This window comes from Gossypium hirsutum, chromosome D05 (assembly GCF_007990345.1).
Source record: "Gossypium hirsutum isolate 1008001.06 chromosome D05, Gossypium_hirsutum_v2.1, whole genome shotgun sequence".
Lineage (NCBI taxonomy): Eukaryota > Viridiplantae > Streptophyta > Magnoliopsida > Malvales > Malvaceae > Gossypium > Gossypium hirsutum.
The window spans coordinates 4,345,027-4,369,722 of NC_053441.1; the positions used below are offsets into that span (position 1 = coordinate 4,345,027).

At 34.8% G+C, this 24,696-nt stretch overlaps 4 protein-coding genes and 1 pseudogene across 5 annotated transcripts; 2 read left to right on the forward strand and 3 right to left on the reverse strand.

Annotated features, from left to right (window-relative positions):
• The first annotated feature begins 2,364 nt into the window (after positions 1–2,364).
• LOC107906918 (two-component response regulator ORR24) lies at positions 2,365–6,399 on the forward strand. 2 transcript variants are annotated; one of them, XM_016834068.2, is made up of 7 exons: positions 2,365–3,022; positions 3,337–3,489; positions 3,699–4,082; positions 4,189–4,265; positions 4,491–5,750; positions 5,839–5,945; positions 6,142–6,399. In XM_016834068.2, exons 1-6 carry the CDS (start codon positions 2,875–2,877, stop codon positions 5,911–5,913), a joined length of 2,097 nt encoding a protein of 698 aa, XP_016689557.1. In that variant the 5' UTR covers positions 2,365–2,874; the 3' UTR covers positions 5,914–5,945; positions 6,142–6,399. The 2 variants fall into 2 exon arrangements, with proteins under 2 accessions (XP_016689557.1, XP_040949137.1); XM_041093203.1 differs by having other exon boundaries at positions 2,366–3,022; positions 5,839–6,399.
• A 46-nt stretch (positions 6,400–6,445) lies between these two features.
• LOC107906919 (uncharacterized) lies at positions 6,446–8,040 on the reverse strand (annotated as a pseudogene).
• Positions 8,041–8,191: 151 nt separating this feature from the next.
• On the reverse strand, positions 8,192–11,465 carry LOC107906917 (lysosomal Pro-X carboxypeptidase). Its single transcript, XM_016834067.2, has 10 exons — positions 11,014–11,465; positions 10,575–10,755; positions 10,214–10,347; positions 10,003–10,115; positions 9,543–9,666; positions 9,277–9,432; positions 8,951–9,103; positions 8,747–8,826; positions 8,582–8,631; positions 8,192–8,505 (listed from the first exon to the last, which is right to left on the reverse strand). Exons 1-10 carry the CDS (start codon positions 11,395–11,397, stop codon positions 8,375–8,377), a joined length of 1,506 nt encoding a protein of 501 aa, XP_016689556.2. The 5' UTR covers positions 11,398–11,465; the 3' UTR covers positions 8,192–8,374.
• A 6,470-nt stretch (positions 11,466–17,935) lies between these two features.
• Positions 17,936–18,927, forward strand: LOC107906916 (temperature-induced lipocalin-1). Its single transcript, XM_041093204.1, has 3 exons — positions 17,936–18,412; positions 18,497–18,535; positions 18,657–18,927. The coding sequence occupies exons 1-3, from the start codon at positions 18,164–18,166 to the stop codon at positions 18,831–18,833; spliced, it is 465 nt and encodes a 154-aa protein (XP_040949138.1). The 5' UTR covers positions 17,936–18,163; the 3' UTR covers positions 18,834–18,927.
• A 388-nt stretch (positions 18,928–19,315) lies between these two features.
• LOC107906915 (VAMP-like protein YKT61) lies at positions 19,316–23,875 on the reverse strand. The gene is made up of 6 exons (XM_016834066.2): positions 23,481–23,875; positions 21,837–21,934; positions 21,199–21,303; positions 21,006–21,071; positions 19,973–20,059; positions 19,316–19,587 (listed from the first exon to the last, which is right to left on the reverse strand). The coding sequence occupies exons 1-6, from the start codon at positions 23,671–23,673 to the stop codon at positions 19,537–19,539; spliced, it is 600 nt and encodes a 199-aa protein (XP_016689555.1). The 5' UTR covers positions 23,674–23,875; the 3' UTR covers positions 19,316–19,536.
• Positions 23,876–24,696: the final 821 nt, after the last annotated feature.

A 24,696-nucleotide genomic window follows, 5' to 3' on the forward strand; every position in this document is an offset into this window, starting at 1 on the left:
TTACACTCAGCTAGAATTTACATTTATTTTCTAATATATTTTAAATATTATTTTCAACTTTAAATATATATTGAGTTAATTATATAAATATTGAGTTAACATGTACTCTTCAAATTTTTGAAATTTAGTTATTGTACTTTTATTTCTAGAAATTTAGTCTATTTATTTTTTAATTTCAAAATTCAGGTACAATTGCTAAAACTATTTTTCTTTTTGTTAAATTTATTAGTGTGACATTAAAAAAAAACTCACTTGATAGCAATGTAACTCAAAAAATGACAGTATAACATACTTAAATTTAACAAAATAAATTTAACAGTGATAACAATTTGATCTGAATTTTAAAATATAAGTAGAAGAACTAAATTCATAGAAATAAAAGTACAAATATCAAATTTCAAAATTTATGAAGAGAAAAGATTTATGACGTATTTTAATCAAAATATTACATGTTGAATTGATTAAAAAAAAAGCAATTCACTTTAGTATATGTATTTGATATTTAGATGATGAAACATGACTAAATAATTGTAATTCATTAACTTAGATCACGAAATTACATTGCATAGGACTGGAATTAAGATTATAATAACGAAATAAAATATTTTGGTCAAATAATTTGATTCTTTTATGGGTAAGATAAGATTTGAAAAGTTTTAGATGGATATATTATGAAATATAAGAATATTTATTTGATAGTAATGTAATTAAAAAAATAACATTATAGTAAACTTAAATTTAACAGCTGAACATAAATTTTGAAATACGAGTGGAGAGATTAAATTCATACGAATATTAAATTTTAAAATTTACAACTTAATTAAAACGAGTTGCCTTTTCTAAAAAGCATATTATGAATTTGTTATTTAGATGACGAGATATTCATTAACTCAGGATCGAGAAATTACATTACATAGAAATGGAATTAAAATTATAAAAAGGAATCAAAATAATTTGGTCAAATAGTTTGATTCTTTTACGGGTAAGATAAGATTTGAAGAGTTTTAGACGGATATATTGCAACTTTTTGCTGCGAATTTTTTTTAATTTAATAAAAATTAAATAATTTTTTAAATTGATATTAAAACTGGGTTAATATTTGATATAGTGTAATTTTTTCACAATAAATTTTAAAAAAATTATCATGAATATTTTACTATATTATTAATATCTGTCAATTCCTTAACTTAGCTTGTGAAATCTAAAAATTCTATTACAAAATGTTATTCAAATAAAGTAATGCATATTGGTGTATATTACTCGAACTAAAATACAAGTTCAAGTAGCGATTCTAATTACTTGGAACATATCTTGTGATGGTTGAAGACTCAAGGCATTTTAATTTATTTAATTTTATTATTTTATAATTTGTAATTCTATTGATCACCAATTGATTTTTTTAAAAGTATATGGGTTTTCGCCAGCTTCTTAATTTGTTTATGTTTTGGACTTATGTAGTTTTAAGTTTTATATATATTTTTGTCTGTCTTCTATTGTTTAATAAGTTTTCATTTTCAGAAGTATTTGTCTACTCTTATAGTATGTTTTTTTAAGTATTACTTATGCATTCGGTATTTGCTTTTGCAAGTGATTTTAGAGGTAATTTTGCCATCGTCCTTTTAAATTTGGTGGATATTTGGTTTTTTTTTTTTGTAAATTTTTACCCGTCGCTTTGAAACATATGGGACTAATTTCTAAATATATCGTGCTTTAATTGTGACAGAACCGATAAGGGTTCATTGTTATTTTTTTCCTGAATTGTATGGCCCAATCCATAAAACGAATTAAAAAATTTTCCGGTCAAATATCATATTGGAAAACAATATAAGAAACTAAAATTTGTTGTAATTACGGAAATGCAATTACTTGGTGATAAATTTATCAATTAAGCAGCTTGAATTTAAACAAGGTAATTCTCAACAAATCAAAGGACTAGTGAAAAGAAATATTATAGCCTCCCAGAAAAATGGTAATTAGCAATAAACATCAAATTAGTTACCATAATTGGTTTAGCTTTTAGTGCTAATCTTTTATAATAAAAGCATTTAAGTAATTTAAATTTTAAAATTCGAAATATTTAATGTAAAGCCAGCGATGTTAATACACACTTAAAAACTATATAATAAGGAAAGCGTGCCTTTAAAAGAAGTTTATATTAATTGAAAAATATTTATAAAACCGTTAAACTTGTATAGGATACACCCAAGCCGACGGTCAAGATTATATAATTGATGGAGTAATGCGGCAGATATAGTAAGGTCCATTTATAGTAGCTTAGTAACGTTTCTACAGAATCATTAGCGGGTGAAAATAGAGTAGAGAAATAATAAAGAATATATAAATGTCGCAAAAAAATAAAATAAGAATGGAAGGCTTTGAAGAAGAAAAAAATATAAACAAGCTCAATTACCAAAATAATTCCTCAAAAAAGAATAAATAAAATAAAGAAAAGATGCTCTGCTCTGTTGACATGAAAAAGCTAAAGACAAATACAGAGTAGAAAGAGGGGGAGAAAAAAAAAACCTGAGACAGAGAAAGAGCGGAGAATTGCTTTGCACCCAAAAGTTCAAAGGAGGAAAATAAAAAGAAAAAGAAAAAGAAAGATTTCTGTTGTTTCTGGGAGTTGAGGCATTTTGGCCATCAACATATCATTGTCTCTTTGTACAGCTTTTACTTGCAAAGCTTTTCTTTCTCCCACAGTTTTATCTTCCAATTCACTCTCACTTTCAATTCTTGTCTTTGTACTATCTGGGATTTATTTTAAAAGTTTTAAAAAGGCAGTGGATAAACTTGAAAAGATTGAAACTTTGGGTTTCTGATCTCTCTTGTTGCTTTGTTTTCTCATCTGGTTGTTTGGGTTGCTTATTTTTATCGATGACTATGGAGGAGAAACTGGGTGGTTCCAATGGTGAAGATGGTGGTAGGGACAGGTTTCCAATTGGTATGCGTGTTTTAGCAGTTGATGATGATCCTATTTGTCTCAAAGTTTTGGAAAATCTCCTTCGTAAATGCCAATATCATGGTTAGTGGTACTTTATCTTTTGAATTCTGCTGAAAATTTTCTTCCAACTTGAAATTTACTTCTAGATTCTGCTGACAAGTTACGTGTTTGCTGTTCTGTTTATTCTCAATCCTTAATTCAAAATTTCATTCATTGTTCTAAAAATCTTAAATAAGTAATCTTAATGTGTTTCTGTCAGGAAGATCTGTGTGTTGTGCTTAGCATGCGTTTAGAATTAGGTCTTTGTAATTGTAGTATGCAAGGTTTGACTTTTAACATTGTTGAGACAGTGGGCCTCTTTTTGACATATCATTTATGCTTTCTTTTTCCTGCAGTTACCACAACCAATCAGGCAATTACGGCCCTCAAAATGTTGAGGGAAAACAGGAACAGATATGACTTGGTTATTAGTGATGTTAATATGCCAGATATGGATGGCTTTAAGCTTCTTGAACTTGTGGGGCTTGAAATGGACCTACCTGTAATTAGTAAGCATTAACCCTTTTTTCCATTTTATGGCACTGAATTTTACTCTCTTTTTTTCCTTTTCCCCTTTTGTCTTTTGAATTCTTTGTGAAATGAATGAAAATTTCTATTTTTTTGGGTGAAGTTCGTTCCCCATAATTTTCTGGATCTAAATTTGATTAATAGAGCAGAAGTGACGATATTGTCTTTTTTTTTCATGATGAAATTTCAGTGTTGTCAGCTCATAGTGATACCAAGCTTGTAATGAAGGGGATTACTCATGGTGCTTGTGACTACTTATTGAAGCCGGTTCGCATTGAGGAGCTAAAAAACATATGGCAACACGTTGTGAGAAAAAAGAAACCTGACTCTAAGGATCAAATTAATGCATCAAATCAAGATAAATCTCGGGGAGGAACCGGAGAAACTGGTCCAACATCTAGCAGTTCTGACCAAAAGGTCAGTAAGAAGCGGAAGGACCAAAGTGAAGATGAGGATGAAGAGGGTGACGATAATGGACACGAGGACCCTTCAACCCAAAAGAAGCCTCGAGTTGTTTGGTCTGTAGAGCTGCATAGGAAGTTTGTTTCCGCTGTCAACCAGTTGGGTCTTGAGAGTGAGTTTTTTGCTGTTGAGATTAATGTCTCTTATTATCGTCCAGTGATTCTCATGCCACTTGCATTTTAGTTCTAACATTTTGTTTCCTCTTTGTTTAAATGCAGAGGCTGTTCCGAAGAAAATTCTTGACCTCATGAATGTCGATGGCCTTACAAGGGAAAATGTAGCAAGCCATCTACAGGTAATCTCCTTATGAATGTTGAGGGCTCACAAGGGAAAATTTAACAAGCGATCTGCTAGTTTCATGTTACAATTAGCGCATCGTTAATGAAGTTTTACAACTTCAATTCAAGCCTTTGTAAGAGTTAGGCTGGGCCGTAGGCATGGGAGAAGTGCATATACTTGAATTATGAGTTTTTATAAAAGTGTGCAGTATTTAAGCTTACTATCTTATGCTGTCTTGCAGAAATATAGGCTTTACCTAAAAAGACTCAGCAGTGTTGCAACTCAACAAGCTAACATGGTTGCTGCATTAGGAAGTAAAGATCCGTCTTACTTGCGCATGGGTTCACTGGACGGCTTTGGAGATTTTCGCACATTGACTGGACCTGGAAGGATTTCAAGTGCTTCTCTGTCATCTTATCAACCAGGTGGATTGTTTGGGAGACTGAACTCCTCAGCTGCTTTAAGCCTACGTGGGATTTCTTCTGGTGTGATTCAGTCAGGACATTCTCAAACATTGAACAATCCGATCAATGGTTTTGGAAAGATCCAGCCAGCCGTGGTACCTGCAAACCAGAATCAAAATGGAACTTTGTTTCAAGGGATCCCGACATCAATCAATCAACTGTCGCAGAACAAGCCCACCAACCACTTTGGAGAATTTAATCGCGGTAATGATCCAAATGCTTTTGGTGTTGCTACGAACTTCCAAGATGCGAGAGTGACGGTTGGTGGCTCGAGTAATACTCTACCTGTTTCCTCGGGCAACCCTTTGTTGTTACAATCAAACACACAACAGACACAACATAGTGGTGGTGCATTTGGAAATCAACCATCATCCCTTGGTGTGACATCACTGAATCAGGAACCATTTGACATGAACGTTCGCGGTTCTTCTAATTTTCTTGATCATGGTAGATGCAGCGAAAATTGGCAAAGCGCGGTTCAATTATCGAGTTTTCCTTCAAATGCATTGTCAGCAAGTGAAACTTTCAGTCATGAGCAATTGCCGAGTAATAATTTGCAAGAAAGTATTTCTTGGACAAGCTCTCACCTTAGTAGCAGCCCTCTTGATCTTTCTTCTTCCATGGCAAATCCAGCAAATTTGGAGGACTCTAGAGGAAACATCTCCCAAGTCGGTCTAAATAATAATGTCATTCAGAATATTGATTACACAACAAAGCAACAATGGGGAGATAGCAGACATGATTACAACGGCAATATGAATAATTCATTCAGCCGAGGAGACTCCCTGGTCCCTGCAAGTGGACCTATGATGGACCAAAGCAATGTCATCAGTGATAAAATGAATGATGTTTCTTTGTTCAGCCAATTTAGTGGTGACAGTACTTATGTTGTTCCACACCTTGATGGTGAGAAATCAGCTTTCGACACAAAATCGAGATCCAATGACGACTTCCTATTTGAGACAAAGCCACAAAACGGCTTCAATCAAAATAGTTTTGAACCTTTGGAGAATATAATGATGTCCATGATCAAATCGGTATGAAAAGAGAACTTCCATTGTTGCTCTTAATTTTGAATCCTTGTGAGCATAGTGGCTTAAAATGACTCTAAACTTTTTTATGCAGGATCAAAATAATGAGACCCCATTGATGGATGGGGAATTCGGATTCGATGCGTACTCCCTTGGATCTTGTATATGAGACGGTTGATGCTGATTCTGAGATAAAAGACGGTACAAATGCATAAGCCTACTCTTTTTATGGGAATCTCTGTTGCTTCATTTAATATATTGAAATTGATGGCAACATTCTCCTTTTTCCAATTTCTTTCTTTCTTTCATGTCCTTTCGAACACATTGATTGAATTGTAGTTTGAGAAATTTATAGTTTCTCCTAGTTTTAGTTTCATTTGTATTTTGTTTTTCCTAGTTTCTTTCAAGGTAACACAAGAACTTGGAGTTTCAGTATTTCCACGGCTGAAGGCATAGCTTTTAGATGGAACATGAAAAGCCCTTCATGTGTGCATAACAACAGTGACTGAATACAGTTCTGAATTCGCCATTGCTGTGTGGTTGATGGGTTTTTTTTTCTTAATTTCAAGGTTAATTGAAATAGCCTTCTTTCTGGTATTGGAAATTCATGGTCCTAACAATGAATAAATAAATGATCAAGGTGGATATGCTTCAAGTAGTAGACTATGTGATATTTGACTGAATTAAACAGAGAGTTGTTCTTATTCTCCTTCCCAACCCATTTCCCTAGCTCTATGTTCCCGTGTAGTAGTGAGTTTCCTCTCTTTGATCAGCAAAGCCTCAGCCTTTTCTCTAGCCCCCTCACAGGTTTCCGTGGCAGCAATACATTTTTCGGCTTCTCTTTGGTACTGGGAAGCCACCCATTTTGCTTCACCAAAGGTGATGTTCATATGGCGAGCATGCTCTTCAGCAACAGCCTCTTGCAACTCCAATTCCTCTGTCAGAAGGTCTACAAATTGCTTCTCCATCTCTTGCTTCAGATCAGGGTCATTGCGTCCACAATCTATGTCATCACGCTAACATGGTATTTGGATGAAATTTTAAAGAAATATAACCAATTTGAGTTTGTCTAAAGAAGGAAAAAAAAATCTCCAACCTGTGCGAGAGATTGGCCAACCCTCTTAAAACAATAACAGTCAGCAGAAGTATATGAACTCAAATTTAGTTTTAACTTAATTGAAATGTATGCATGATAATGACCAAGGAATTATGCACCACAATAATTAGCAGCAAATTGAAGGAACATGGATTTCCAGAATCAAATGTCTAACAAACATGAATTTTATGCAAAATTAGCAGCAAAAACAGATCAAGATCTCAAATTTCCTAAATGGGTATTCCTTAACTACACTCCAATGAACAAACAACCAATCAGAATCAAAATTTGAAAACAACTCAGAGTTGGAAAGGAAATTAAAAAAAACATGAAGTTTGAATAATAGTAATAAAATGGCGTAAAGAGGGAGTAAGTACAAGGGGCAATCTTGACAAGGGAAAAAGGTGGGGGGCAATCACAGATGCAAGGAGGGCAAGAGAATTTGGAATCAGCAAATCTGAGAGTTTTCTTGAATCTCTAATAAAGAGCAGGTCCACACACTCCCAATGCTGAAACTAGTGCAAAAATCACTAAACACGACCTTAAACATGTCCCTTATCGGCGTAACATGTTTCTTTCTTGTCTCTCTTTTTACTTGTTGATTCTCTCACTGTCTGTGTTCTATGGAAACCAGGGATTCATTGATTGATGGCTCAGCGAATATATGAATCTACTGCTTCAAGCTTCAACTATCTTTTCAATGTTTGCTGCATCTCATGTTTGGTTCTTGACTTCTTTCATTGCATCTCAGTTTTCCCCCCAAAATCTTTAAAGGCTTGGATTAGATACAAAGGAAAGCTCTCCAGGCCCAACCTAATCCAAGTTGGATTTGGGCTTGGTTTATTCATTTTATTTGGGATAACTCAACATTTAGTCCCTGAACTTGGTAATGTTTCCTAATTTGGTCACTGATTTTTTTTTGGTCCACATTATTCCCTGAACTTGACAATCTTTCTCAAATTTGATCCCTATGGTGATTTGGAACTTTGAGATCATCCCACACCATCACCTAAATTTTTTTAGAAAAGAATTATATTTTTATGTGATGATGTGGCACAATATCAAAATGCAACATTATTACATAGACCAAATTTTGGAACACTTGCCAAATTCCAAGACTAATGTGAGAGAAATTGTCAAGTTTCATGACTAGCGTGGAGAAAAAAAGAGTTCAAGGACTAAGTTGAGAAAAGTTTCCAAGTTCTGGGACTAAGTGATGCTTTATCCCATTTTTGTGTTACAAATAGGAGCAGCAAAACCCTGGATTAATCTGGACCATTAATCTTGTTGGTAAACATGTTAAAGCTTCATGTTAGCCTCGGACGATAAATATTCATACATGCCTGCACACTTATAAAATGTAATAGTATTTTAAGACAGTGGACATAGTTTGTCATACAAGTAATGAAAATGGTAGATTCCTATATCAGCCTAAACAATTAGATGAGAGGATTTCTGCAAATTTGAGTTTCAAAAACATTCATTCAATCCAAATAATCTAGTTTTGCCAACACGGCTTCTGTCAGTCCTTAATTTAAGCATGTCTGAGATCCACATAGTACTCATCTAACCATCTTTGGATGTTTTCAACTTCTTGCCGCCTCTGTTGGATAAGCCAGTCCGGATCGTCTTTTGTGGCGGCTCGGAAATCAATATGGTGAGCTCCTAATACATACCAATGAGAGAACTTGTTTAAGTTGATGACAACTAAACAAAAATGCTTAATCATAAATTTACATACCTTTTTCTGTGACAAGAGCAATGATTGTGGCGGATATATTTCTCAGCACCCTGTATATATTTCATACCATAAATCAGTTTCATTGTGATTGAAATTGATTATAATTTTGGCTCATGTAAATTCTAATCTAAGAAGCTAACCAGCATACTGTTTCTAACAACTTACCCTCCTCTGCTCCATGGATCCTGCATTCCATTGGAAAATATGATGTTGCTACCGAATCTCTTCAATACTTTCTCGATTCTCTGCATACGAAAGAGACATTAATAGTTCAAATCGAGTATGGGACCGACATATTTCTCGAAAACGGTACATCTACATAGAAAGAACCAACAAGGAGAAGCGATGAAGAAACAAAAATTAACTCACTTCGCCACCGAATTCAGTTGTGATCCAGTGTGGCCGAGGCAAAACCCCGTATTTCATTCGGCATTGTTCTGCAAACTTTTTATAATCAAAGCCAGATGGAGGAAACATGCTCTCATTAGAACAAGTCATTGGCATAACCATCTCCGTGCATGTCTGCATAATCATTTAGAGAATTACTTTCCGAACACTACGATGCATTAGGGGGAGTAATCAAACTCTACTTCTAGCTTTTTATATTATTCCAGTCAACATTCGATCAAATGACACCGATTATCGATCATCAGTTGGCTCCAGCATGTATATAAACTGATATATAGCAAGTTTACCTGCCAGTGCCAACCATGAAGACCATGAGGATCAACTTCATGTTCTACCTCGAAGCAATTTTCCGTCTGAGAATAGTTGTAATATAAGCTCGCTGCTGCAAAAGCACGAGTAAGCCTCGTTGCCCCCGATGGAGATTTATCAATTATCTTGCACATCTACGTGTAAAAGGATGGTTTAAGTGTCGAAAAAAGAAATCAATAAGAGGATCTTCGAAAATGTTAAAATTTAGAGCTTGATGCAAAACAGCTTTATTTACACGTCTTACCTGCTGCACAGGATAAGCAGGTAATGGCTTTAGGAAATTTGCCTCAGTTGGATAGTTAACCATGGCTGTATAAACAAAAGCAGTCCATAGCCACTCTAGAACAGAAGCTGTTGAATGAAGGCTCCTGAACTTTGAACAAATAAATATGATTAATTATAAGGAAAAGAAAAAAAAAAAGTAAAACATGCATGGTAAAAATCGGTTCATAACATTAGAAATGCTAAATTTCTTGTGATTGCTGGTTATCAGCTTGGATGAAGGTAGAAAGATTTTTATGGAAAAACTAAATAAACAATTGCTTAAATGAAAGTTGATGTAACAAGATTCCCAGAATTCTAGGAAAAGACTTTGAGAATGTTTACAACACGAAAATAGTGCCTCATGCATAAATAAGCAGCTTGCACAACAATCTAACTCAGCAGACAAGTTTACTTAATATACTTCCGTTTCCATGACTCACTTGCAGGTCCTGAAAGCTTTGCTTAGTTCAGCCAAGGCTTGTTTCTGATTTGAAATTGCCATCAGTTCTGCCCAGCTCCCCTTTATCACTTCATAGCAATTCTGGCTTACATCCTGAATCCCCCATTTTAGTTTTAGTTATAAAGGAGAACTCAGAGATATATACAGTTTAAGCATAAATTCGTCCATATGTGAGAACTTAAAAATGGAACCTTGAAATCCAGGGAGACAGCATCATAGAAGCTTGACCATGGGATTATCTTATCGAACTGTAATATAGGGGCTGAAGAAGCCAATGCACCAATTGCTATATGAGGGTATTTTAGTCTAAACCAAGCCGCCAACACTGAGAAAGAGAGAATGTTTTTCATAATCATAACAAAATGGCTGTTTTCTTTAATGAAAGATTTCCCTCAAAATTCTTTAATATCATCAGAAAGTTCCATTCAACTAGCCGAAAAGGATGTTCTAGCTAATTATTAGTACCAGTATTGTCATATTAATCCATAAATCAGATCATTAACTTCATGAAAAAACATTAAGAAAATGGAGGGCCATATGGTTTGAACTTACTTCCTCCATAAGATCCACCGAAGACCACCACTGGGGATGCTTCAGATGACAGGTTCTGCTTCAAGCTTCTTATCAGAACTGCGAAATCAGCCAAGGCTTGCTGTGAATTTAAGTACCCCAGGGTCTTTGCTGACTGGTATGAGTCTTTCCCAAATGGCATTGATTCCCCATAAAATCTATGCTGAAAAGTTCCCAATAGAAACAAACCCATTAACATTGATTACAAAAAGAAAAAAAAAATCATGTTTTGGAAAAAGATTTGGGTTTTAGGATGTGCTTTCAGTCTTAGAAAACACGCACAGAGTTAAAACAAAGCAATGTATTTTCTGTGTTATTACAAAAACCAAGAAACTATTTTTGAGTAATGTGAGCTATTCCTCAAGTAAAACTACTTTTTGTTACAACTCAGATAAAAGAATCCTGAGAAAGTGAACATTACCTCAATGAAGAGAAGGAGAGCTCTGAACTTGGGAGCAATGTCAAGCATGAACCCTGTGTTAGCTGCAAACCACTCAATATCTCCTTCATTCCCAGTGTAGACAAAGATAGGAGCGCCTTTGTGCCAGTACTGAGTGTTAATTAGGTACTTTTGGTAGAATATTTTAGAGCTCTTGGGGTGGAAACTGAAATGGTCTAAAGTCTGAGGGAAATAACGAGTCTTAAATGGAAGCTTTGGTTTTGGAGTCTTGGCATGTTTGATTAAAGACTGATAGGCAGGTCGAGGGAAAAATGTTTGCAATGAATAATGACCTGCTGCTGCTGCTGTTAGTGTTACACAAAATGTGACGATGAATAGAAAGAAAATAGATAGGCAAGGAGCCATTGGTGGTTCTACTGCGATTGCTGCTTTCCTAGAAGTCAGCAGCTTCACTCTTTTTATAAGTTAGAACAGTGGGGGAAAACTAAAAGGAAAAGTTGATGATTCTATATGTACATGGATGATGGTTATGGCATCATTGACATGGAGCATGATGATCCATGAAGTAGGCTAAACATTTTTATTTTTGAGTTGAACAATAATTTGTCGGCTACCTGCCAACTGCCAGATAAGGCAAACAAACAATACAGATTAGCAGCAGGTCTTTGGATGAAAAACTGTCATAAATAAGCATCAATAAGATAAACTGATATCATTGATTCCAAGCTTCCAACAATCAAACTGGTAGTGTTATCTCTATACCCATTACAGTATCAGAGTAAATCAACGTATTGGAGACACTGTTTAGACTTTAGAGAAATTGGCATCTTAATCATCAAAAACTATATATTAAGAAAAAAAAAGGAGGTAGTTTCAGGGTTGGCTTCAGAGGACTAGGCCTAGAATTTGAGTCAATGACCCTAGAGAAACTAGGGTCCAAGACATAAAGTATTTGTTTACTTATCAGAGCTTCAAGAGGCAAAGATACGACATGCCCTCTCTGCATCCCACTAGCACCTTGGATTAATATTAGAATCTTCAATGAAATTCTCTGGCATCAACATTGTTCTTTATTTTTGGTAATTACTGATTTTCTTAAAGGATAACTAGGTGGCATTCAATATCAGGTTTAAGTGATAAACAGAAAAAAATTAATTATGTTAGGTCATTTGCTTTTAATTTATGATACCCTAAAACTAAGTCCCTCATTTGTACTGTAACACTCTTAATTCAAATCTGTCGCCAGAATAGGGTTACAGAATATTACTAGAATTTACAGATCAAATAACAAACATTTCATATTATCTAACATTTATATCATAAATCAATCATAATGTCCCTTATACGAGCTCTCGAGTCCCAAAATATACATTAGAAACAAGTCGGGACTTATTTGGGTACTCAAAAAACTTTTCTAAACACATCAAAAACTTTCCAAGGTGTAGGGGACACACGCCTGTGTGGCCAAGCTGTGTGAGCATTCGAAATAGAGACACATGACCGTGTCTCAGCCCGTGTCCAAACTTGAGAGCTCACTGACTTGGTTCACATGGCCAAGCCACACGCCCGTGTGCTAGGCCGTGTGAGCATATTGACTTGCATAAATAAGGTGCAGGGGTCACACGGCCAAGTCTCACGCCCGTGTACTAAGCCGTGTGAACAATTTTGAGTATTCTATTTTGAAATTTAAATGATGTAGGGGATACACGGTCAAACCACACGCACATGTGTTAGGCTGTGTGTCACATACGGCTAAGCCACACGCTTGTGTGGACGAAAATAGGTCATTTTCAAGCCACATTTCTCATCCAAATTTGGCATCAACCTAAACATAACAATTTATACATTCACAAACCATATCAAAGCATTCAAAACAAGCCAAAATCATGTCTTAAACATGATATATTACCACATGCCCTTAGGCACATCAAATGACAATTTATTATCATGTCAACCTAATATTCATACTTACCTATGTACCAAATGCATATATGCATAATCAAACTCATACTTCAAACATGATAAATCCACTTATATACACATCAAAACATGTCAAACACAAGCCATTCAAATGACTAGTTTCAACCAAATATTTATATGCCATCATTGGCCAAAATCACCTATACATGCTATTATAACCAAAATGGTTTTACTATATATACTGAAATGAACCGATGGATAGTGTGAGATATCTCTGCCAAGCTTCCAACCCAATGAGCTTCCAAATTACTATAAAATAGAGAAGATAAAACAGAGTAAGCTTTAAAGTTTAGTAAGTTTGTATAACAAGGAATTTAACTTACCATTTAATTCACATTTAAGGTAAGTAAACTAAACATGCTCAATCCAATTTGGCCAAATGCCCAAACACATATCCTCATCAACCATGTTAGTCATGTAATTCATATAATAACTCATAATCACATATGTACATAGTCATCAAACAAGTTTCATACACATATATCTTTCATCTCGTTTTTCAACATGTCAAGTAACATCATTTTCATGTATTTCATGCATATACGGGTAATAATTCATTTCATACTCATATTGTTCCATATCAGAATTTTGCCCGTTGAAACATTTAAAATATCGATGGATACACGGGTACTACACTCTAAGTGTACAAAACTGTAATCCGTCAATTCATATTCAGGAATGCTCATGTGAGCATATAAACGGGTAGCTCTTTCAAGCCATATAATAGGAAGCTCATGTGAGCCATGTAACAGGAAGCTCATGAGAGTCGTAATCAGGAAGCTCCGGAGAGCCATTAATTAGGAAGCTCATGAGAGAGCCTTTAATTGAGAAGCTCGTAAGAGCCATATGTTGGGATGCTCATAAGAGCTAAATAACGGGAAGCTCCAGAGAGCCAATATCGGGATGCTCAAGAGAGCAAATAACGGGATGCTCTTGCAAGTTGTGGTGTGTGCGCAATACATGCAGGACCACAACCAATCGGGAACATTTAATGATAATAACATTATATTCATTAGTTTGGTCATATAGTAATTTTTTTAAAACAAATTTCTTAAAATTTCAATTCAATAAGAGATTGAAGTTTGGCAAGGACAGTAAACCTTAGTACCTTACACCATTAATTGGATGCAGATACCAATTTAAGTTTCTTTGATATTAAGAGCTTCAACCATACATTTCAAGGTTAGATGTTGATGAAATATTATCAAAACCAAAAGAAGAAATATAGCATTTAAAGTTAAAAAATCATAATAACTGGCATTTATTTTCTGGATTGATGCACCAACATAATTGAATTCTAGTTTGCCCCTAACCCTCCATTAATGGTTTCCCTTTAGTTGGGTGAGAGTTAAATAGTTAGCAAAATATTACTAAAATCCACGTATGATGATTTGTGGTTGTGCATGATAGATCATGTTTACCGATTGATTAAGACGTCATTAGCTATATAATGATTTTGAAAATCAATCCAACTGTATAACATAATTTTCTTGACAAGGCTAATGAGAGCCAAAAGCAATGCTTTTATGACAGTAGTCTTTTGAATTTCTTGGCCAGCCTAGCAGGCTTTATCTTTGGGTTTATGATAGTAGTCTTTCATTGTATAAATAGATGGTTTATGGAGTAGTAGGAGGGGTTTTTTTGAAATGAACTGGATTTGATTATTCGTCTTTCTTTTCTTACTGTTGTGTTGCTTTTATAGATATTATGTATCGATGATGATTTTCTATACGCATGATCACTGAAGTTGAGGGTTATGATGTTACCAACACATCAAATTAGGAATTCCTTTTATTTTTCTAATATTCAATACGATTGCAATATGTAATATCTTAATAATGGTAAAAATTAATTTTTTTATATTCTATATAAAATTCAATGCGATTAAATGGCATTTATCAATTTTTTTGTATTTATTTGTTATAAATATAAATTAAAATTTGAGTATAATTTTTCTGTTAATACGCATTTCATATTTCATACATTTCACATATATTATATGGTATATAGAGTTACATAAAAAAAATTTGTGAATAGAAATTCAATTCGTATGATTCAATGAAAAATGGAATTCTTTTGAGAAATGGGAAATTCAAAATGCTCTAGGATGAAAATGAAAAAATGTCTACGACACCTAAGTTGAAACGAATATAATTTAAGAGATTTTGTGAATTTTGAGGCTTAATAAATTTTCAATAATTAAAGATAGAGAGCAAAATCATCATGAAAATCTAACACCAATCGTAATGTATTTATAATACATTTTTTAAAACTTTTGCCTATAACAAAACCAAAATCTCTCTCTTCTTAACAATCTAAATCCAAAAAAGCCAAAACAACAATGGAAGAATTTGGACATGGGTGGTACGAGATCTCTATGTATATAAATATCACCAATTTTTACGTTGACTTGCATGTTGAGCAGTGAAGGAGGAAAATTATTTTATATCTTTCAAAAAAATTAATTTGGTTATTATTTGATATCGATGTATTCAAATAAATTGATGGATATCATTATTTCTATGCAACGTGCAGTTCTAACATATTTTAATGAACTCTTTTTTAAGAAATAATTGGCTTATTTTCGTTTTATTTATTTCCGCCAACAATTATTATTATTATTTTTTGAATTATCCACCACCAATTTGCTGTTTGTTAATAAAAGAAGTTACCAAATGAGCAAAAGCACTGACCAGAGAAAACAAATGAAAATCTATCAGAAAGTGGGTTACATGTGAGGCAGCAGCAATGGTTGAACCCAAGTTGCAGATAGAAACTCCCTTGTTCCTTCCCTTTTATACACTTGGTATTTCTCGTTGTCAAGAAACATGGACATCTCAACTGTGTTTTTTATCTTCTGTTTCTTTCCTTGTACTGCCAGACATGTGGTTTGGCTCAAATACGTAATCTCTTTCTCCAATCTTTTGAGTGGAACCCTTTTATCAAGCTTAACCACATGTGTGCCCCTTCCCTGATCCACAAACACCGATATCAGCTCCTCTTTGTACCAAATCAAGAACCTTCGTCGCGATTTCCCCAAGTAGCGAGATGCTGAACGTTCAATATGCCAACCAATGTGTATCGCCTTCATCGTCTGTGAAAATTTTGAAACATATGCGGATCCATTTTCCCCCAAATAATATAAGGAGTCACCGTCAGATACTGGGTTGGTAAAAGAAGGATTCGGGGAATGTGGCAGAATGAACTGTGATCTCAATGCAGTTGTTGTCACCTTGACCCAAATACCTACATTTATTACCCTTAGCTGTAAATGTCGGATACCAAATATTTTCCAGTTTGGGGAAGTGGGTGTACCCGGAAAGCAAACGCTTCCATTTGCCTCAAATCAGGAACTTGAATCCTTGTTCTCGTGAAAGGTTGGAAAAATAAGATTGAAGTTGGTGACTTTGTGACGAGAAGCCAGCCTTTATTAGAGAACCTAACTTCACATCCTTCAAATTCCGGAATAGTAATGCTATACGTCAAGTTGGTAACGGGATCATAAAATCTCCTCCTTGCCGAAACAAAAGCCATGGATATGTGTACGGAACACCTTCTTTATTCACCCACCACTCCAGGGGATGGATCAAACTTCTTCAAATTTTGGATGCTGCTCGATAATTGATTTGAGCGGCTAATGTGGGAAGATGTTGAAAGATTTATATTTGTAAGTGTGCCGGTAACCGAAACCATATGCATTCACTCCCACTCCCATTTGGATGGATCTTTTCACGTCCCGTTATTTGAAAATCTTTGTGCAACACCTGTATCTGACAATTGGATCTTGTATAAAGAACCACAACCCCCAACATTGAAACATTAGCAGGAAAGCCACTGTTAATAATCTGACAATTTGTAAGAACCATTCAAGTATTTATGTTGCATGTATAGGTCACACATGTTCCATAATAACAATCTTTCATAGTCATTTCTTCACGAGGCACCACATTGTCTCTGGAAGAAGAACTACAATCTTGAGCATAACTACAAGAAACAGAAATAACATGAAGTTTGTAATTAAACTAGATTAGTTTACCTGCTAGTATCTTCAAGTACCTCCAGATCAAATGCATCCAACTCAAAGCACACAGGTCGAGCTCGAGTATTAATCGAGAAAGAAGCTGATCGCAGGGCCTCCTTTTTTGCTCTATTTTTTTCTCTAACCACAAATTCATTTATCTTAATCACCACCTCTTGGCAGTCATCGTCATAAAAAAGATATTCAACCTTTTTGGAGTATATTATGACAACACCAAGGAAGAGATAGGCTAATAATATGCCAGAATATCAACCTCGTTTTGCAAAATATTATCTGCAACACCATAAAAACCATGACTAAAGTTTATGATAGTAGTCTTTCATTGTATATACTTCGCGTATAAAAAGATGATTTGTGGAGTAGGAGGAGGTTTTTTTTAAATGGGTAGCTGCTTATTTGGCCAATTGATCTGGATTTCACTTTGATTTGATTCTGTCTCACTTTTGTTACTGTTGTGTTGCTTTTACAGATTTTATGCAAAGAGCAAGCAATTGGTACAGACTTCACATGATTAAAGTTGAGGGCTATGATGTTAGCAAATTTAAACAGCAAAACCATCATGAAAATCTAAACATAATTCTTATTCATAGTATTTTCGATTTTCTACTAAAATGGTTACACCCAAGTTTTAGTTTGGGCTTATAATAAGCAGGCCCATCGCAAGCCTTGCCATAGATAATTTAATTCTGTGCTCAACTGAATTAACGGTAGTATAGTTTCGGAATTGAACTCGGGAAAAAGCCCAAAGCTGCTGCTGTTAACTGTGTCTTTAAAATTTCAAAAATTGTTTGATTGTAAGTTAACTGAAAATTCAGCTGAAATGGACTAATTATTGGACTGTTCTTACCATTATTTTGCTTTACTTCTTCCTTAAGTTTGCTTCTAATATGATCCAAAACCATTTCTATCTCCATAGACGGCCCAGAAGCTTTCATGTGCATCTGGTAGTTTCAACCATTCACATACATACATACACATGAAAGGCCCTTAGTCCTCCACGTCTCACTTTAGAACTTTCTTTGCATCGCCCCATTTTCTTTTTAAAGTTTTGCCAATATTATCAGGAATCGGCAAAAAGCAGATTACAGGCTATCCTAAAACGCCATCCAAAATCTTCTTCTTAACGATCTAAAAGCGAAAAACCCAAAACAAATGTCCCAGAAAACAATGGAAGTGGTGAAGAATTTGGACATCAAAAGATACATGGGAAGGTGGTACGAGATAGCTTCATTCCCATCAAGGTTTCAGCCAAGGAATGGGGTGAATACAAGGGCTACCTATACTTTGAATGAAGACGGAACAGTGCATGTGCTTAACGAGACTTTCACTGATGGCAAAAGAGGGTTTATAGAAGGTACTGCTTACGAGGCGGATCCCCAGAGTGATGAGGCAAAGCTGAAGGTGAAATTCTATGTTCCTCCTTTCTTGCCCATCTTTCCTATCGTTGGAGATTACTGGGTTTTGTAACTTGATGATGATTATCAGTATGCTCTCATTGGTCAGCCTAGCAGGAATTATCTTTGGGTATGTCTTTTATCCTCTCGTATCTCATTTGTAGCCATTGAAGCCCTTGATTCTTCAAATGAATTTACACTAAATTTGCTAAGACAAAGTGTTTGGTTTTTTTGTTCTTTCTTTTTTGTAGGTATTGTGCAGGCAAACGCATATGGATGATGAAATCTACAATCAGCTGGTGCAGAAGGCTAAAGATGAGGGCTATGATGTCAGTAAATTGCACAAGACCCACAAAGCGATCCTCCACCTGAAGGAGATGACGCTCCCAAGGACGCCAAAGGCATTTGGTGGATCAAATCCCTTTTAGGCATGTAGGAAATTAAGAAAATGTTGATGTATTTCATCGTTTCGTGGGACACATGAAAATATATATTCCATATCTTGTCTTTGCTTTGGAAAGATATAGGTCGGTTTTCATGCTTTATCCATTTCAAAGGTCACCTACTTCCATATCTTATTCAAGCAGAACACTTTCTTCTGGCATGGATCATATAATGGTTCAGACAAGCGCTTAGCATGAACATATTTACTTTGCGATTGCCTGGCCCTGGGCTGGGTAGAAAATGAATTGATTGCCATTTCAGTCTTTGTTAGTGATACTGAGTTGACATCCATCATTTGGGATCTTGCAAGCCATCCTAGTAAGGCTAACATCTGCAGTCAGTGAGCCCAAGACCCGATCAAACAAACATCTAGACATCCTTTGAATCTTGGAAGAGTATTCTGTTAGCATTTTCCAAATACAACCATGAAGATTGATATAACACACCCAAAAAAGAAAGAAAGAGATTTAAGCAAATAAGAAATAAAATTTACTAGTACTTAGAAGGCACGTTGCAAGTGTTATATAATGTATGTATGTATGTATGTATGTATGTATGTATGTATGTATATGAAAATCATCCTTTTGAATGTTTTGGTTTCATTTCCCTTTTCTTACGGTACCATTAGAGCTTTCAGTCACCAGAACAGATGAAAGTCATTATAGCACATCTGCTTTCTCTGGAAGGTTACAGTAAGGTACAGCATTGATTGGTTCTCTTGGCCTGCTTGTAGAACATCTGTTTCAACAAGCATAAGTAGATTAAGATGATAAACTCTTAAGAAAATCGAAATGTCACATGCCTACCATGTTCAGGAGCATTTGAAGACAAAATATGGGTATACTGACTTGCCATACAGTATACATAACAAAAATTTCCAAAAGGACAAGAAAGAAGCAGGAGGGGACAAAATAAAAACTAATACTAGAAGGGCGACTACTAATAAATATGATATCTTTAGAAAAGATTCCTGAACCCTTGGTTTCAAGGACAAGTTTCAATCCCAGGCAACTATATATATATTGATGAACGGGATAGAAAGAAAGGCCTCCCAAGCAGTTAGATGCATATGCAAAATTGCAAATTGGTGACTGCATGGTGGAATTAAGTCTTGCACATGTACCTGAGATGCCGCACTCAGATCTGAACTCTTCTCAACTAAACTGTCCAGCTTCTCACCTCGTTCAAGTACACTATCAATAGTTTTATGCTGCATCATTTCAATCAATGAGAGAGGAATAAATAATCAATCATATGCTCACACAACATTAAACTTCTTTCAACATTTCATCTTCAAGGTACATATTAAGCAGCAGAAGATAACAGAAAATCACACAGGACTTGAAGAAAATACAAGGAAAGAATATATTAAACTGCTTGAAGTTTCAAACAAGCCATTAGCTAGCAAATATTCCTTAACAATCCTCAAGTTGAGAAAACAGACAGCACTCATTAACTGCTTGGTGTGCCAAACAATCGAAACTGTGATATAATTTATTGATGGATATATAATCAATTTTACAAGGAGTTACAGCCAGGTATTAGAAAATAATTGCAAGAACTAATTTTCACAAACCATAAGTAAAGAATGGAACCTAGGTTCACTTCAGTTGGCAGTAAGCATAGACTTTTTCTTCTATTCTAAAAAGCCACTTGGCAGTTCATATGACCTAAACTTACAACACCTCTCTTTCCACCAAATGACAATAGGCTAGAAGAATTATTTTAGCAAACTCATTTAGGCACTTTTCCAGTCATTTCCCTGACAATAATATGGAAGGGGGGGGGGGAATAGCTTGAAACCAATAGACTTGCAAATTGCATTCTTATAATCCAACTGAAAAAGCACACCGTTCTTAATATCACTCCACTTAAACAAAATCAATGATAACCTTAACTAGTTAGCTATTTATAAACAAATCCTTTTGTGACACCTTATCATTTCATCAAATAGTTCCAATGTGAAAAAGAGAAAAAGCATTCAATATAAAGCATGTGTTTTGCATGTTACAGTACGAAGTAAACATTCACAATGAATATGAACTGCCAACAAAATGATAATTAGAAGCTGAAGATTGCATGTTATGATAGCTGAAAGCTAAAGGGATAGCACAAACAATCATCAAATCCATGCAAGAACAACTTGAAATTCTTACAAGGATGATTTTAGTTTCATCCAACTCCCTCTGAATTTTCAATAATTTATCTGCCTCTGCAGGATCCTGAAGATGGAAAGACGGTTAAAAAAAAAAGTTATCATCAACTGGTTTCTGATATGAATTTGAAAAGTATAATTCCACATCCCAAGTTAAAACTCAAGAATGAGAAATTGAGGAGGAAAACAGATACCTGAAATTTTACCAGAGCTTCTTCCAGGTAGGGCCAAGATTGAGCACTATCAGCGTGCACAGTTCTCCATGATTCCCCAAAATTTTTCAGGTATTCATCTAGCACCTGCAAAACATTATCATTTGAAATTTATTAAAGAAACCACAGGAGCTACAAACTCGCAGATAAACTTCACAACAAAATTAGATGCATAACAAATGTGATAATATGTGATCCAAAGACTCTTAACATCATCTTAAACTCTTAATCCAATATCTTCCTCCACCCATTATCTAGTTATCACTATCAGATGCAAAGAGAAGGGGCAACAACCTTCATCTATCTATCCACAATACAAAGAGCCTAACCATATCCAACATATGAGCCAAGTATCAAGCATAAACATACGCGAGTCACTAGTGAACATCAATCAAAAACTAGTATTTAAAAGAAATTTTGTAATTGTTACTGATACTAGTTATATAATCTTGAAACAAGACAGTTCATATGAAAAAGTAGTAAGAACCCAGTAAATTTGAACTTAGTTCTCAATACAACTAAAAGCAAAACACCAATACTGCAATTAATAAGATTAGATGATATTGAAGCTTAAAGAAAATCATTAAGACAAAGAAAAAATAAAGCTGCAGCTCGTTTACCTGGTTGAGAAGCGAAAAAGCACTTCGAACAGGATAGTGGTCATCCATAAATCCCAAGGCAACAAGTCCATTTCTGTTGTAAGCGTGTACCTTGTACTCTAAATTAACAACGCGAAACAAAAAAATTGGAATTAAGAAAAAAATACACCATAATATTTACTCATACTCAACCAGATCATCTTTTCAAATCCAAAACAGAAATGAAGTCCACAAAAATAAAAGAGAGGCTCATCCATATAAAGTCAAATACTAAAATCTTTGTTAATTGTGAGAAAACACATTGGAATGACAATTTTTTACTACCAAAATTGCAATTTTAGAACATATCGAAAAATTCATAATCTAGCAGAAGAGAGAACACAATAACTCCAGATGCAGATGCTGAAAAGAATATTTGGTCACATCTCCAGGAACTCCACGAGTAAGACAGCAGATGCAGCTAAGATTTTGCTTCCTAAGGAAAGGGTCCCTGTATCTAAGAATGCAGAGGAATTAACAGATGAGTCTGTGATGGAAGTAATAGAGTTCATTCAGGTATCAATAAGGATGACTCTATCAGAAATTCTATACTTGATAAGGTAGACTAAGCTTGTAGGAAGGATGGTGGTTGCAATAAGGCATGAAAATAGAAAATCCTGGATCATTGAAGAGATTTGCTATTCTGAACAACACATTTTCCTTTAATGACACAGACCAGCTCTAATCCTGGACAGAGCAGCATCAATAATCAATGGCTGGATGATCCGGATCATGTTAGTTTGGGGGGGGGGAAGAAGTGATCTTCAAATCACCAATAAAACATAGGACAGCAGCAACAGGAATTACAGATTGAAAGAAATCCTTAAAGAACAAAGAGAGTAGGCAGTCTGGAAGGGGGGAAAAGCAGGTAAGGCAGTTTAACCTGCCTTAGGGATTGTTCCTTCTCCTCCTACATGAATTATATTTTCTCGAAAGTCAGAGGACTTAGTTACCCTCCAAAGCAGAAAAGAAGAACATATAGAATAAGATGTTTAAAATTTGAACAACTTTGCAACCGTAAAGAGGCTATTTTAGGGATGAAAAATACATCACAACTATTTAGATGCTTAAAATCGAAGAATATGGCTCTTGTAGACGGATAATTTGCAGGTTGACTAGGTGGGCCTATCACTTGCTTTGTTTAATTTTCAAAAATTGTGCATTTCATCGAACTATGGGAGTAATGATGGAACTGATAGAAGAAATCTTTAGAAGCATCATCTTTGCTATGTGAAGGTTCTTTTGCCGATGTTCCTAGGTTATTGGAAGGACTATGGAGACAAGGAAATATTGGAAGTATCTAGTGGCACTGATGAAACCGATATTTATGAGAAGAAACATATACTAGCAAAGTGTTTTTTTTCTTTCTTGAATTCAATAAAGTAAGGCAGTAAATGCCAAAAAAAAACCCTTAAATTAGTAATTAAATGATCCTTTAAACTTGTGCCTATAACCTAACTGCATATCTCTATGAAAGTTGAGATTTTAAAGCGTATTAATTGCTTCTTGGATAAATATAATCAAGTACTTATTAAAAAGAAATCCAAACGCGGTGTAATTTAATCTAATCGCCACAAAAATTGATAATCATCAAAACAAATACAAAATTAAGAAAGTTAAACGGACCTTCGTGCTGGACGGACTGACGCTGGCCGGGAGGTGTACGTTTGGCGACGGTTCGAGCAACAAAGACAATAAACTCCCTCACGCTTGACCTTTGGAAGTAACCGAAATGGCTCACATCAGTTGCGTTCGCTAATATGATCGGATCCGATCCTTCTGGGTTGCACTTCAACACCAATAACGACGTGATCTTCATCTTCCCCTTTCTCCCTTAATTTTCCACACAAAAAGAAATGATAATATTAATAATAAAATTTCTTTCTTTTCTTCTTCTCTATCTGCTATAAATTCTTGTTCTTTGTTCAACCGTTTTTTGCCTCTTGAGATTCGAGGTAAGGGAGAGTAGGGAATAAGTATCTGGTGAAGTCGAGCTTTTCCTCAACTCTTTGCAATCGCTTTGGCTAGCTCGCATCTAATAATATGCCGACAAAAAGAAAAGGTCAAATTCTACTTGCACCTGATAAATTCTAGTAATTTTTTAATTTTAAAATTTAATTCAGTAGTAATTAAATTTGTTTAGTTAAATTATGTTATTAGTTATGTATTATGCCTAAAGTTATAAATTTAGCCCATATTTTTTTATTGAGTCATTTTTAATTACTATATTTTTTAAATTTTAATCTTAATACAAATGACAATCACTAAATCCATTATTTTTTTTAATAACAGAACTTAATTTAAAGAATTTAATACGTACCATTAGGTCAGGATTAAAATTTGACCAAATTAAAGTATAAGTACTAAATTCACAATTTATATAAAATATAGGGCCTAGTACCACAATTTCACCAAAAGAAAATGCGATTTTCCGAAGTTGAATACATTTGGGCCGTTGATCTGTATGGTCCCTATTAGAATCTAGTGTTATTGGCCGTTTGATTTTTTTCATCAGTGTAAGTACTTTTCGAGGTAGACCCGTCCGGTCCCCACAAACTTAAAAAGCTTGGGCTTGATTAGCCCACTTGGAAGTTGGAAGCTAACCGGCATAGCCCAATTTAAGAAGTAAGGTTTTATTTTTGATTTTCACAAATTATTTAAACCGATGGTTTTACGACTGTTGTTTTGTTGTACCGATGGTGTATAGTTAATTCACATGTAGGGTTAAAATCAAGTGTTCTATCATTTTTATAGAATATATATTAATTCATTAATTATATTTAATGGTGTATAGTTAATTAAGGTAGTTGTTATCGCATTGGTGGACACATCACTTTTCTAC